This window comes from Mercenaria mercenaria, chromosome 1 (genome assembly GCF_021730395.1).
Source record: "Mercenaria mercenaria strain notata chromosome 1, MADL_Memer_1, whole genome shotgun sequence".
Classification (NCBI taxonomy): domain Eukaryota; kingdom Metazoa; phylum Mollusca; class Bivalvia; order Venerida; family Veneridae; genus Mercenaria; species Mercenaria mercenaria.
In genome coordinates, this window is record NC_069361.1 from 1,923,525 (window position 1) to 1,940,188 (window position 16,664).

General features: G+C 35.5%; 1 protein-coding gene across 2 annotated transcripts; it reads right to left on the reverse strand.

Annotated features, from left to right (window-relative positions):
* Nucleotides 1–10,889: 10,889 nt before the first annotated feature.
* Nucleotides 10,890–16,659, reverse strand: LOC123545188 (coiled-coil domain-containing protein 97-like). 2 transcript variants are annotated; one of them, XM_045331523.2, is made up of 5 exons: nt 16,610–16,659; nt 15,133–15,938; nt 14,661–14,730; nt 14,085–14,232; nt 10,890–13,027 (listed from the first exon to the last, which is right to left on the reverse strand). In XM_045331523.2, the coding sequence occupies exons 2-5, from the start codon at nt 15,865–15,867 to the stop codon at nt 12,913–12,915; spliced, it is 1,068 nt and encodes a 355-aa protein (XP_045187458.2). In that variant the 5' UTR covers nt 15,868–15,938; nt 16,610–16,659; the 3' UTR covers nt 10,890–12,912. The 2 variants fall into 2 exon arrangements, with proteins under 2 accessions (XP_045187458.2, XP_053393806.1); XM_053537831.1 differs by lacking the exon at nt 16,610–16,659 and having other exon boundaries at nt 15,133–16,603.
* Nucleotides 16,660–16,664: the final 5 nt, after the last annotated feature.

Sequence of the window (16,664 nt, forward strand, 5' to 3'; positions counted from 1 at the left end):
ATAGGAAAACAGTTAGACAAAGATGCTACCTATTTCTTGGTACATGCTTAGTGCTTGTGTTTTAATGTTACTAGCACTAGCCTGTGCTTGGGGCCAGGAGAAAATGACAACTTAGAGTGGAAAACAGTACAACAAAGATGCTACCTACATCTTGGTACATGCTAATTGCTTGTGTTTTTTGGCTAATAGCTCTAGTCTATGCTTGGGACCAAGAGCAAATGACAACATGAATAGGAAAACAGTTAGACAAAGATGCTACCTATTTCTTGGTACATGCTTAGTGCTTGTGTTTTAATGTTACTAGCACTAGCCTGTGCTTGGGACCAGGAGCAAATGACAACATGGATAGGAAAACAGTAAGACAAAGATGCTACCTATTTCTTGGTACATGCTAAGTGCTTGCGTTTTAATGCTACTAGCACTAGCCTGTGCTTGGGACCAGGAGCAAACGACAACTTCGAGTGGAAAACAGTACGACAAAGATGCTACCTACTTCTTGGTACATGCTGAGTGCTTGTGTTTTTATGCTACTAGCACTAGCCTGTGCTTGGGACCAGCAGCAAATAGCAACATGGATAGGAAAAGAGTAAGACAATGATGCTACCTATTTCTTGGTACATGCTTAGTGCTGGTGTTTTTATGCTACTAGCACTAGCCTGTGCTTGGGACCAGGAGCTAACAACATCATGGATAGGAAAAGAGTAAGACAAAGATGCTACCTATTTCTTGGTACATGCTTAGTGCTTGTGTTTTTATGCTACTAGCACTAGCCTGTGCTTGGGTACCAGGAGCAAACACCAACTTCGAGAGGAAAACAGTACAACAAAGATGCTACCTATTTCTTGGTACATGCTTAGTGCTTGTGTTTTTATGCTACTAGCACTAGCCTGTGCTTGGGGCCAGGAGCAAACGACAATATGGATTGAAAAACAGTAAGACAAAGATGCTACCTATTTCTTGGTACATGCTAAGTGCTTGAGTTTTATGCTACTAGCACTAGCCTGTGTTTGGGACCAGGAGCAAATGACAACATGGATAGAAAAAACAGTACAACAAAGATGCTACGGATTTCTAGGTACATGCTTAGTGCTGGTGTCTTTATGCTACTAGCACTAGCCTATGCTTGGGACCAAGAGCAAATGACAACATGGATAGCAAAACAGTACGACACAAGATGCTACCTATTTCTTGGTACATGCTAAGTGCTTGTATTTTTAGGCTACTAGCACTAGCCTGTGCTTGAGACCAGGAGCAAATGCCAACTTCAAGAGGAAAACAGTACGACAAAGATGCTACCTATTTGTTGGTACATATTTAGTGCTTGTGATTTTATGCTACTAGCACTTGCCTGCAAATAGCAACATAGATAGAAAAACAGTAAGACAATGATGCTACCTATTTCTTGGTACATGCTTAGTGCTGGTGTTTTTATGCTACTAGCACTAGCCTGTGTTGGGGTCAGGAACAAACAACAACATGGATAGGGAAACAGTAAGACAAAGATGCTACCTATTTCTTGGTACATGCTAAGTGCTGGTGTTTTTATGCTACTAGCACTAGCCTGTGCTTGGGACCAGGAGCAAACGACAATATGGATTGAAAAACAGTAAGACAAAGATGCTACCTATTTCTTGGTACATGCTAAGTGCTTGTGTTTTATGCTACTAGCACTAGCCTGTGTTTGGGACCAGGAGCAAATGACAACATGGACAGAAAAAACAGTACAACAAAGATGCTACGGATTTCTAGGTACATGCTAAGTGCTGGTGTCTTTATGCTACTAGCACTAGTCTATGCTTGGGACCAAGAGCAAATGACAACATGGATAGCAAAACAGTACGACAAAAGATTCTACCTATTTCTTGGTACATGCTAAGTGCTTGTGATTTTATGCTACTAGCACTAGCTTGTGCTTGGGACCAGGAGCAAACGCCAACTTCGAGAGGAAAACAGTACGACAAAGATGCTACCTATTTGTTGATACATGTTTAGTGCTTGTGTTTTTATGCTACTAGCACTAGCCTGCAAATAGCAACATAGATAGAAAAACAGTAAGACAATGATGCTACCTATTTCTTGGTACATGCTTAGTGCTGGTGTTTTACTGCTACTAGCACTAGCCTGTGCTTGGGACCAGGAGCAAACAACAACATGGATAGGAAAACAGTAAGACAAAGATGCTACCTATTTCTTGGTACATGCTAAGTGTTGGTGTTTTTATGCTACTAGCACTAGCCTGTGCTTGGGACCAGGAGCAAACAACAATATGGATTGAAAAACAGTAAGACTGAGAGTAAACAACAACAAGGTCTACATTTCTGAAGACTTTTCTCTAGCTGTACTTGTTGAGCGTCAAAAAAATACACACCTGTGCCATGTGAGTGCCGTTTTGAAACCCTTCACCATTTTTAAAAACAAGTCATTCTTTAAATACATGTATAACAAATTAAGTCTTGGAATTTGAACTGGTTATTGTAGGAAGACATGACTATACGATACTGTATCAAAAATGAATACATTTGGAGTATTTACTGAGTATTTTACATGTCTTTTTTTTACATTTGACATTTTTGAGTCAAACTTTCACGTTTAACTCGCCGTATTATGTTTATTTCAAGATGAAATGTTGTGACACTCACAGAACATAGTCATCAATTATTCATCAGGGCGCAGATATCTTTCATTTTACAAAAAGTTTTGAATTACCGGAGATACAATAAGAAATACTTACACCACCGCTCCTCCAAAATCGCTTATTGAGCGCTGTATGTGCGAGTGCCACCTGTACTTGGGAGCGCCGGTACCAGGGTGTGAACACAAGTATAGGTCATATTTTGATGGTGGAGAAGACCCCAGATGCCCCTCTGTGCATTATTTCATCAAGGGTACGCACCTGGGTAGAACCAACCTACCTTCTTAAGCCAGCTGGATGGCTTCCTCACATGAAGAATTCTACGCTCTGAGAAAGGCCCTAACCCGCATCAGTGAGGAGCAAGAGATTTGAAGTCAGCGACCATAACCACTCGGCCAAGGAGGCCCTGACTGATTCATGTAGGTAAGGAGAAAAAGTAGGCATCATTAAGCAGTAACTAACTTACAACAGAAACTTGCTGTGGTTTTCAAACTCCTGTATCTTCACTTTCCGGTAACATTCTTGCGCAAACAAACAGTCAGATGAAACAATGCTATGCTAAATAATGTTCCTTTTCTTCTATAATATTATCATCAGTTTATGTCTTGCCTCTAAGATGTACTGCTTTACTATATAACCTAAAACATCCAAGTTTGACCCAGTTCTCATTTCTAGGATGTATATGCCACTGTCTGTCTGAAGGTTAGTTTACTATTATTGTTTTTGCAGAAAGTTGTAAATCTTTTGCACATGTGATTGCAAAATTTGAATAATATATTTCTTGATACTACAGTCGACATCATACTTGCGACCACCACCTCTATGAAGCGACTTTTTTATTAAGTGACCGGTCAGAATCCCTCCCGAATGTTTTCAGTAAATAAATTCATTCCATTAAACAACTTTTTTATTAAACGACTAGCGACCACATTAAAGTAGTCCCGACTGGTAAAATATTTGACATAATCTATTAAGCAACCGGGTACCAAATTCCCACCTTCCATTTCTTCACCTGTGTACTCGCTGAGTACATTTTGCACCTGACTGAATGCAGTTAACCTTTGTTCATGATCTTAAAACAGATATTGAAATCATACATGTAGTTTTTCGCCATCATGGCATCCACATAGGCTAAACGTAAAGTACATTTACAATTAAAAACTTTTTTCTTCACCTGACAGACATTCATTAAGAGACCATTCCGTTAAGAGAACCTTTTAGCAGTCCCAGAGGCGGTCTTTTAATACAGTGTCAACTGTTCTTTCAACATCTACCTAGCAAGTGTGAATGGTATTAGCCAACTTACTATTCCAAGCATCAACTTCTGTGTGTCATTATCCTATCCTCTTCAATAACATCAACATGGTTTAGATTATATCATTCTTGTAAATACTTGTATTCTGAAATGGATAGAAAAATGACTTTTGAAAATTCTGTGTCACAAAAATTTCAAGTAACATTTTTTAGTATTTCAGCACTGTTTTACTTAAGCAGTCATCAACAAATAGATTACAGCTTGCCTAGAAACCCCATGTTAGACTAGGTAAGCATAAGTATAAGTCGACTGGACACTAACTGGAAAGGTAGGGAAGAAATTTCTTGTAGTCTAAATCTGTGTTCACCTAAGATGAAGATAACTGACACCCGTATATCATTCAAGCATGTAAACTAACCTTTACCCTGCTAAATTTCTGTAATGAACTTGTCCATCTTTCAATTTGGACAGTACCATACCAAAAAGATACTGACTGAATGGCAAAGAGTGCAGATCATGATCAGACTGCACTGATGTGAATGCTGATCATGATCTACACTGGTCGCAAAGGCAGAATCAATTGAGTCCAGCATGATAAGGGCTAAAACCTGTCAACACTCATTCTCTTGATCAAGAGAACTCCTGAAGAACATCCAAGTCATCAAAACTGTGCGTCCAGTTAACTGCCAAATTATGCACTTTAGACATGTGTGGCAGAAGCAGCACCACTATCACAGCAATAAGTTAGTGCTTGGTTGCCTTTGGGGAATTTCCAAGAGATTAGAAAAAGCCAATGTTGTGCCTGTCTACAAAAAAGGACAAGAATTATCATCCTGTTCCTCAAATGTGCCTAATTTCACTATCTATCATCGAAATAGTCATGACAGATGATGTGTTTTAGAAGCTTGTAGATGACACAAGCCAATTTTCAGCTCCGGCTGTCCCTATGAATAACAAGTAAAGCAGAACCATTTGAATAAATTTGAAAGAGGATCTTACAAAGATGTAAAAGTTTGGTGTTGATTCATCAAGCAGTTCAAGGGAAGAAGTTGCTGAGAGGGTTTTTTTTTCTATTTTTTTAGCTCAAGCAGCCTTTAAAATCAGTAAAGAGGAACTATTTGAACAAATCTGAAAGGGCCTTACAAAGATGCTAAAGATGAAGTTTGGTGATGTTCCATCAAGTGGCTCATGAGAAGTTTTTTGTCTCTATTTTCAGCTATGGCAGCCCCCTAATATCAAGTAAGCCAAAACAATTGGAATAAATTTAAGAGAGGACCTTACAAAGATGCTAAATACCAAGTCTGGTGATGATCCATGAAGTGGTTCATGAGACGAAGTAGTTAATGGTTTATTTCTCTACTTTTACCTTTGATGGCCCCTGGTGTTGATATATCGAGCTGTTCATGAGAAGGTTTTTCTGTTTTTAGATGTGGCAGCCCATAAAACAAGTCAAGTAGAGAGAGGACCTTATAAAGATGCTTCAGACCAAGTTTGGTGATGACCCATCAAGTGGTTCAGGAGAACCAGTTGTTTAAAAGGTAAAAAGCTAATGCCAGACACAGCACCATCACAATAGCTCATCAAAGTCTGAACCTTTGGTTAAGGTGAGCTAAAAATGGTTTGAAGTTTCAAAAACTGTTTCTAAGTTTTGAAAATTCCATGTCTCTTCTTTTTTTCGTTTTTTTGCCCTGATTCATGTATTAAATAAGCTTTGGAAACCACACACTAATTTTTAAGTAAATTTAGTGAGTTTGTTATTAACAATATACAAGTGAAATGGCTAAGCCCACACTGAAAAAAAAGAATAAAAATTGTTCAGCTTCATTAATAATGTCTTACTGCCCTGAGTCACTCAGACCCCAGAATTTCCTTCACAGTCTAACTTTACTATCAGTATTGACCAAGGGTCAACTGGTAAACAATACATAACACAGGATTTCTACATTGCAATTAAATGAAGTAGGACATATCAGTATCCATACAAGAAATATTTTAGTTGGTGATTTTGGATTTCTAAGCCTGTATCGTAATTTGGTGTTATTACCCTCAATATTCATTCAGAAAAACCCATAATCTGATACTGCAGAATTTGTTTGAGACCTTTCAGGCACACAGATCCCTAATAATATACCAGACTACAGTAAAAATAACTAAGATTATTGTTGACTTTAAAATGAACAAGCAAATTCGATGAATTGGTATCCCCTGCCGAAATGGTTTGTGGTGAGGAATGGCAAAAAAACATGTCCGGCAAAAAGTTAAGGTTGTTGATAAGAAGCAAATAATTTCTTTAATCAAAATCAATTTAACAGAAAACAAATGTTTAATTACCGTAAAGAGTACGTAATAAATGTATGATACTTTGATCCTGACTAAAGAATTTATTTTGAATGGGATATGTTTACTGTAATAAGCTTAGCTTTTAAAATTAAATGCAGTTATTGAAATGTGCGCTTGAAGTTTAACTGGAACGAAATATTGTTTTTGAGTGGTTTGGCACCAGATGTTGCTGTTTAACATGTACATTTGAACTTAAAAGAACAGATGTCCTTAAGAGAACACAATCAAGTAAGATACCTTGAACATGGCTGAGGGCAAGGTTTGTGCAGTCACAACTTAACATGTTGAAGGTTTGAACATTTAAAACAAAAAAAGGGAATGGAAATATATATCTGTATATATATATATAGATATATGTATATATTTATTTTTTAAGGGGGTGGGGGTGCGGGGGAACGGGTGAGGAAACAAAATTTCACATGTTGATTATAAATATTGATGGAAAATTAAAAATTAAAATAAAAAAAATAAAAAAAATGGGTGAAGTGGGAGAGGGGTGGGGGTGGGGGGCAGAGGATGCATGATCAGTGGTTGGTGGAGGTGGGGGGAATGGTACAACTTGCATCATGTTGATAAATATTCAAGGAAGGTTTAAAAAAAATCTAAAATAAGGCCATACCAAATTGATATGTCGTTCGTCGGAACTACCGCATCAATAATTTCATTCCCGAGAAAAAAAAATAAAAATTACCCGCCCGCACGTACATAAAAATCTCCGAAAAAAATTTTTTTTTTCGATTACGCGGTCCGGAATAATAACGGCAAAACAGGTGTTATCGCTGTTTTAATGCGTCAAATTGATATTGATCGGATTTTATGCGTCCGTAATACATGTAGCTGATGATCCAAACTCAAAAAGTCAGGAATTATGGTGTTGTTCATTATTTGTTTTAAATCTGGAATGTCTTTGTTAGTGCCACACATGGCCTTCGATGTGCCGGTAGGTAATGAAATAGGCACATTCTACTTTTGTCCAATACAGTGAAAAGAACGAAGCCCGACTTGTAAGACATGCACGGGGATGCAGTTAAAAATATTTGGAAATATTGTTCAGATATAAAGTTTTCAAACCATTTGTTATCAGTTGTTTAATTCAGCATGTTAGATCTAGAGCCCAAAGCTGAGGCCAACTACTATCTTAAAAAAATATTTGTTCACAGATCCTGACCGACCTATCACATTGTCTCGGCCCAAATCTTTTTGAACGTAACTTCTTTAGTACAGCAGTCAGATATTCTATCAAAACGCATTTAGTCAATTTAAAAATTGTTTAGCTTTTCAAATAAGTAGTGTTGATATGAAAATAATTTCAAACAAAATCTGTCCTTTACTTAATTTGTAACCCCAGTTTTGCCTGTTTGTACACATGACGCCAGGATATATTTAAAATTGGCTGTAAATTGATTGAACGAAAGAAACTGAAAAAAGCAGACTTCCCCAACTCTAAATTTCAAGTTCAGTCAAAGCACAACAAACAACACTTTTAAGGGTGGCCATATTGGGATCATTCTTTGTCCGTCTGTTATTATTTTTGCATGAAATGAATCTCTACCACAAAAGCTTAAGCTAGCCTGATCATGATCTGTTAAGAAATTATTCCAAAGGGATTCGAGCAATGCTGAAGCATCTGTATGCCCATCTCCGTTTGGTCTCACTGGTCAAGTGGTTTATTACTTCCCCTGTCACCTCTATGGGTTGGAGTTCCACTAGGGGCACAAATTTGTTCATGTGTGAAAGCCATCTAACTGTGTTTCAGAAGAAATGTTATTCCACACAATCACGTGCCTGTTTTGTCTTAAATATTCCTCATCCTTTGCCATTAAATAGGCACGTCTTCAGATTAATGTAGAAAAATCATTTCTTAGTAATTAAAATTACAAAATAAAAAAAATAAAGTGATTCAGTGAGTTTTGGCAAGAATTTATTTGCAAAATCATTCATGTAGTCTTTAAAACATATATAAAAGCTATATACTGTGTTACCCACACTGTAAATGTTTGATTTCTGTGTTATTTCTAAAGAAATGTTAACTTTATATATAATCATAACCGCCTCCTCAAGGGTTCAAGGTGGGGAAAAAAAATAAAAAAAAGCCCGCTCGCTCCATGTAAAATCTACCCGCCTCTGAAAAATTCAAAATTGAGAAAAAAAAAATAAAATAAAAATTTCGCTCGCCCGCTCCTATTTTTTTTGAAAATTTTCCGAAGAACTATTAATCAATTTGGTATGGCCTAAGGAATGGAAAAATTTTTTTTTTTTGGGGAGGGGGGGTGAGGGGTGTGACCAAGGCAAGTGGGTTACCAGGTGTGGGTGCGCAACTTCACATGTTTATAAATAATGTTCATAGAAAAGAATGAAAGAAATTTAATGAAATTCTGCCAAATGGTAAGTTTGTTATGTACAAATATGTGGACTTTTAGACAATTAAAGGGCAATAACTCTGAAGTTACAAAAGAAATCCCTACAAAATTGTGTGTGCACAACCACATTACAGTGCTCAAAATTCTGTTTAAGTTTCATAGTTCAAGGTCAGATATATATCAAAAGTTATGTTGCAGAAATTGCCATATTTATAGATCTATAGTACCCTATATAGTTAACACTAGAAACTTCTAAGGACCATAACTCTGGTGTTACTAGGGCAATCTGACTGAAACTTGATGGGCCCCATAACCTCATAGTGGTGAACATGTATATGAAGTTTGTTTGAAAAAAATCTAAAATAAGGAATGATTTTTTTTTTTTTTTTTTTTTTGGGGGGGGGGGGGGGGGGGGGGGGGGGGGGGGGGGGGGGGGGGGGGGGGTGTGATCAAGGTAAGGGGGTGACCAGGTGTGGGTACACAACTTCACATGTTTACAATAAATGTTCATGGAAAAGAATGAAAGAAATAATGAAATTCTACCAAATGGTAAGTTTGTTATGTACAAATATGTGGATTTTTATAAAATTAAAGGGCAATAACTCTTAATTTACAAATAAATGCGAACAAAATTGTGTGTACACAACCACATTATGGTGATCTAAATTCTGTTTAAGTTTCATAGTTCTAGGTCAAATATATCAAACGTTATGATGCAGAAATTGCCATATTTATAGTACCCTATATAGTCAACAGTAGAAACTTCTAAGGGCCATTACTCTGGTGTTACTAGGGCAATCTGACTGAAACTTGACGGGCCGCAAGAATTCATAGTGGTGAACATGTATATGAAGTTTTATATAAATATTCCCAACCATTTCCTAGGTATGGCTCCAGACGGACGGATGGACGGACGGACGGAAAGACGGACAGACGGACAACGCAAAAACTATATCCCTCCGACTTTGGTCGGGGGATAATAAGTATCACAAGTGTAATTTATCTTGTGTGAGGAGAACTGGGACTTGTCTCATAAGCAATAAGTAATTAATCTTTTAGTGACAGTAAATGTACAACAAAATTCTCACACCAACATACATGGTTTAATAAAGACTGCATGAATGACAAAAGCTGTCAGAGAACAGCAACGCTCAACTATTCAACAGTCTTGTCAATTGGATGAATATAAAAGTTGAAAAAGGGGCAATATTTTGTATAACAGCAATTCAGAGTCATGGAACCTGTACAATGCATGTGAGGTCATCACAATGGACAACTGTATGAAGTTTCAGTCCATTCAAATAAGTGGATACTGACATACCAGCTTACATACAAAACTTAACCAAAAATTCCTAAGTCGAAAAAGGGGCATAATTTTGTGAAAATGCAAAATACAGTTATGAAACAAACTTGTGCAGTGTAAATCAGTTTAACACAGTAAATAAGTGTGTGAAATTACAATCCATTCTCACAAGTGGTTACTGAGATACCAGCTTACATACAAAAACTTAACCAAATCTGGACGCCAATGTCAATGTAGGCGAGTCCAATAGCTCTACCTATTCTTTAAATAATTGATATAAAAATGAAATATGGGTAAGGTACATTGTATATCTAATTAATCTTATGAAACTGAAATAACAAGTAAATATTCATACTTTATTCTTTACATACGTAATTAAAATATCAATAATGAGAAAGAAAAATACTTGGTCTATATTGGAAATCATTCTGTTCAAAAAAGATACACATTTGTTATATTTTAGGCTGCTACCATATATCTAGGTCAAAGTTTCCGATTAGAAAATGAAATTTAGAATTTAGAAAGTTCCAACCTGACTCTCTTTCATAAAGTAAATCAAACCAGATCAGGGTCTGTCAGTCTTGTAACAGAATACACATCCTTAATTTTACAGTCAGTTTGTTTTGATGGGTTTTATAGCAGACGCAACTTGACCCCGATGGTTGACCTTTGTATCATAATATATAATGAGGCACAACCTATTATTGAAAAGGAGTGTATGTAAAACACGAGCCACATGAGAAAGTGGAAATATAAATTTGTGTAATTATAAATTAGTGTATTGGAAATTTTAACTGATCAAATGTAAGTATACATACTTTGATACTGCACTGTATACATACTAATTCCATATGAGTATACAGGGCTACCCTATTTACCCTTTATTTCTACAATGAAATAACGGATATGAATAATCAGCGAAATGTCAACCATCTCGGTCAAGTTGCGACTACTATAACAGTTTTTCAATAATAAGAGGGGGAATTAAAAATACATAGAAAGGTGCTCCAATATCTTTATTTCTAGTCCTAATTTGCTGAAATTCAAACATTAGATAGATTTGAACATATCTAATATGAATGTTTAAATTACATAACTATCATTTATTCATCATATTTAAGGCAATGTCAGTACCACTAAAGCAGCTCAACTTCAATATGAAACAAGATTAACAAATATACTGTAACTGCCAACACATAGTTCAAAGTCACTCGCCATTAAATGCATTTTCTACATACAAACAAATAAGAACTGTTCATACAATATTCCATTTAGTACTGATGAAATGGGACAATGAACTGTGATGCACCTGCAGGTCCGTATCAATGAGTTTTTAGATATTTCAAGATGTGATTGATGTTTGTATCTTTGATCCCCTAGTCATCAGAGGTACTTTCCTCACTACTTTTCAATATCCCATACTACTGATTTATTCAGCCTACCAATTATCTCTTTCCTTGATTTTTGGTTCGAAACACAAAATGTCATCACTGATCTCTAATCAAGGAAGACTAAAACAATAATAAATGATCACTTAACATTAACTGGCAAAACATTACATTTCGCATAAATATTAACCTGCCTTATGAAAATGTAGTTTTGAAACTAAGTAACAAATGCAAAACAGGAAGACAAAATCTGGCCTGATGACATTGTGTGATTTTGCCAAGGAGACTAGCATTTAGTTATTATTTGTCCAAAGAACTTTTTTGCATATCAACTAACCATCCCTGTACCTACATTGTAAAACAATCTCATCAATGAAGAAATTAATGTTTTTTTTCCAGTAGTGTACTGAAAACTCTTGTACTTCTGTTACGTACAATGGTCAATTTTTTCTGGTTTCCTTAACTAAGTTGACCTGACTCCATAAGAAACTGACATCTCCTTATTAGGCAGAGCAGGAGAGAGAATGTCCTTAGATCCTTTGTATTCAGTCAGTCATCATATTCCATAAGGTACAAATGCCTTGTCCAGGATTCAAACTTCCTGATTGTGATGTTCTCTAAACACATAGATTATCACAAACCACAAAGATGACATACCGGTACATGTTACATTTCTAAACACAATTCTAACACTATTAAGATTTTCTTTCATATAAACAAAGAAGGATTTTACCATGTATTGTCTTGTCGATTAGAACATGTTTTGCAAAAATGACCTACTTTTGGTTATTCCGCCTAAAAAAGGATTCCAGATAAGTATCCCTTCCTGGTGTAATTTGAACATGTTAGACTGGAAATAGATTTTTTGCGCGCTTCGGTCTGAGTGATTAATTACAACGCATCTGAATGAAAACTGTGTTTTATTTGCAAACAAGACATGCAACTCTAAAATCTATTTCCCTGCAGTTATACAGTTGTAATTCTCTTTCAAATTGAAATAAATAATTTTAAAAATAGAAGATGTTGTAAATCATAATAATTATTTTGAATTACATTACGAATATAAAACAGTCATGAGGTGGTCTGTCAACATAAAGTAAATCTTGTTTCACACTACACAGATAACAAGCTGCAGCACAGCTACAGTACAGGATAAATGTAGCTAAAAATGTTAATACAAAACACAGAATTTCCCCCACTGTCTCTCTACCATGTTTAGTTCCTTGCAACGTTCTGCAAGCACTGTAAACAGTAAGCACTATGTAGTGAATGAATGAAATCTTCAAAACTCCTAAACATCATTTGTATAAAGATGTAACATTACTTAGCACACTGATGCACATACAGTTTTTATACAACCATAAACTCACAGCTGGGCTTTCCATGTGCATAGAATTTCCCAAATTCCTAACAAAATGAATACCGGCACTTTCAGAGTAAGGACAGCTCTGGAATAAACCCTTTTTTCAGGAACTGCTGCAAACATTAATATTTTCAGGAGCTGCTATAAGCATATACATTTTCATGAATGGCTGTTACTATGAATGGTTTCAGAAATTGCTGTCCGAATGAATACTTTCAGGAATTGCTGTCTGAATGAATACTTTCAGGAACTGCTGTCGGAATGAATACTTTCAGGAACTGCTGTCAGAATGAATACTTTCTGGATCTTCATCATCAAAATACTTCTCCTCAGCATCAGCATTCAGTACTGTCAAGTCATCATAAGTATCATTGGTATCCACTTTGCTGAAAACAGAAGAAAATATAATATAAAACCAGACTACGCCCAGCAATAGAAGTCATATCTGCTGCCGCAGGAACCACATTTTCTATAAAGAAACTAAACTGAAGGACCTACATATTCTCCAAATAACCTACAATCTATAAGTTGGGTTTCATGAAATAATTTCTAGTACTTTGAAAGTTAACAAAGGACCTTGATGTCTTTTGTGAATGACAGATTGACAAACAGACTGACAAATTGATAAAGGGACAATATAAAATGATCTGTATATTGTACATGTTGCTTTCTATCTATGTTCAAGGTTTCATGAAAAAATCTCTTGTACTTTTGAAATTATGAAAGAATCCATCATTTGTGACTAACAGTTCTAAAATAGACGAACAGGTGGAAAACTGGAAAAAGAGAATAATATGCATGTTCTCCAACTTGTCTTCTACCTATTAACCAAATTTCAGAAAAAAGTCTTTCGGAATTTTCGTTGCAGAACGCACATTTTTGACATATCTTTTAACTATTTGTTGCCAAAGCAACAAAATAATGGTATGTGTACATTCTTCATGTTGCCATCTCTCCATGTATCAAGTTTCATGAAAGATGTCTTGTAAGTTTTAAGTTACAGCATGATCCCACTTTGCCACATTTTTGTCACACTTTTTGAACTATTTGTTGTCATATCAACTGCATTTTTTGCCATAGCAACAAAACAGAATGAAATGCATATTGTCCATATTGCTATCTATTCATGTACCAAGTATTATGAAAATCACATTATGTATTTTTGAAATACATGTGTGACTGATGGACTGACAGATGGACAGACAGGGAAGAGAGTGGGGCTGGGGGCTTGAGGCAAATCAAAAGTACCCTCCTGTGAAACAGTTGTAAGGAACAAATAAAAAGAAAATAAATATCAAACATTTGTTTGCATATATATTTTTGTCACAACAGATAATCAAGTTCTGTTTAACACTATTAAATGATTGGTTACATGGCTAAATCGGTAGCGTTTTATTTTGCAAAAGAGAAATAAGAGTTTATTTATAACCTAAATCAATCTACCTGTAGTCAAAGTTTTTATCTTCACCATTTAAGAATTTTTCCTGCATAATGGTAAGGAATTCAGCTTTTAATTCCCTCTTCTGTTCATCAGATATTTTTGGTGTATCATCCTCATCATTTTTACTACCATCATCATCATTTTCCATTTCTGCAACAAAATAGCAGGTCATAGTTTAGTGTATTTAACCTTCAAGTGATAGTCTGGGGTGAGTTTTAAACTTTTAATACCACTTTCAACAGTATTTTAGTAATATATGGCAATCACTTAGCCTAACTAGTTTTCTTGGTTCCAAGAACTGTTCTGATTTCCACAAGAAACTTGCAACTTCCCCATGAGCTAACCAAATGACCTCTTCAAAGCCATTCATATTTTAGAATACGCAGGACTGTCATTTTTCTTTAACTCTTATTATTGCTTTCATTAAAATCTTAGAAAATATTTCATATTACCAAATCAACATTACTTATGAGTCATAATTCGCAAGTTCTAATAAAATATTTTAACAAGCCTTCAATGTGTATACAGAAAATGGAATATCTAAACAATATCATCATTTAAAATGCTGTCAAGCTTACTGGTTTTATCATTTTCAAATTCCATTTCCTCTTCCTCATCACTTTCTTCCTCCTCTTCTTCCTGACCTTCCTGAAAATGGTGGATTTAGAAAAAAAAATTAATAAAAATTATGGAATTGCTAGAGTTTCAATTGAAGAAAATGTTAACTGTACAGTCCTTTGAAAAAAACTAAGCATAAGAAAAGCATATGTCATTAAGAACTGCACTGTGTCATAATGAATGCAATGTCATGTAGCTTTTCATTAAGTTCTACTTATTCTAGGGCTATTCAAGCTGTTTTGAAATTTATGAATTAATCAATGATCAATCTAATCTGAAGCACAAACTTACATGAGTAGATGATGTTTTACTTTTGTTGCTTAAGTATTGCTTTGGAACAAACTTTAGAAATATGAACAGGTGAAATGAAAGCTAATCTAAATACTCATTTATTTTTGCAGCAGACTACACTGTAATTAAAGAACAGCTAACCTCTTTATCTTTGGCCTGTCCAAATCTCACATTTTCATCTAATTGATCTATATGCTTAAGTAAAATGGATGAAAAGGTCAAGTCTGATTTATCAACTTTTCCCTGAATTTCTTCCTGTGTCAAATATTGTCCAATCATCTGCTCATACAGGTATGGTTCCCTGAATTTCATTTCCTCATCACTGAAGTATTCCCCTTCCGATATCAACTCCTTCATTGCTTCATATCTACGGTTCTTTACAATGTTTTTCTGAACACTTCTATTTTTGTTTTTCATTACTTGTTTCATATAGAAGTCTACCTCATAAACATCTCTTGAATCCTGAAAATATTCTAAGTCTTCCAGTTCTAAGTATTTCCAAAACTTTGCAATGAATGTTGCTTTGTTTGAATCGAGAACATTTTGAGCAATTTCAATTTTTTGTTCAAGATTTAAGTCTGGTTCTCCACGCTGTTGATGTTTAAAATGAGCATCTGAAAGCGCAACTCTTGCAAGCATTTTTGTTTGCACATATGACAAAGACTTTGATTCAGAGTCTGCGGATGATGGCTTACATATTTTTTCAGCTTGCTGTGAATGTGCCAGATTTGCATCTGTAAATATTTCATTTAATTCTTTATTCGGTTCTGTCTGATTTGATTTTTCAAATACTGCATCTTCTGCCATTTTATCTGCTACATAAATAGGTGCTATTTTGTCCTTTCGCAGTTCTGACGAAAAACTTGCTTCTGCCATTTTTATCTTTCGTGTACAAGTGACTCAGTCAGTAAAACAAGCTCATCAGTTATCCTCCTGTGTTGTTAATACTGAAAGAAAAAAGGGTCCCCAAGCCTGCGTAAAACGACACTGTTTCAGCAAAGAGTTATAAAAATAAATAGATTGGCAACTTGAGAGGCATATAGAGCAAATCTCGCCAACCTCCCGTAACAAAAAAATGAGATCTCGTTTACCGGAAGTGGCGCTTTCTCCACGCGCCATTTTGTATGCGAAAGCAATTTTTCATCGGTAAAATAATTATCACCGTATGACAACGCTTCTTTTGATGGCAAATAAAAACGTGTACTTCGTGTCTTAAGACCATTTCACATTAAACTAATTTTGTTTTAGAAGCTAACGTATATTTTAAATGTAGTTTTAAAGGTACAAATTGTAACTCCATGCTCGCCGATGTTTGTTTTTAGTAAGATAACGCCGAATCACGCTCTGACACGAGCTCACGCGAGATTACAGCCAGTTGCCATTCTGTATATTTTATACTTCTTTGGTTTCAGGAAACAAGAAAAAAAATCTGGTTCGCGAATATATGTGACAATTCCGGAAACTCAATAAAGCTCGCCAAAATGATAAGAGTTTAGAGACAACGTAAGAATTATAACATTGCAGAATAGATGCTTTAACTCAAAATGCATTTTTTAAGTCATGACACTATTTCTCGAAATGTAAATATGTCAAAAATTGTTTTTATTTTCTTTTTTACATGGACGCAGCCATTTTCCTGCAAATTGATCCAATCAAATCAATTTTAACACGTC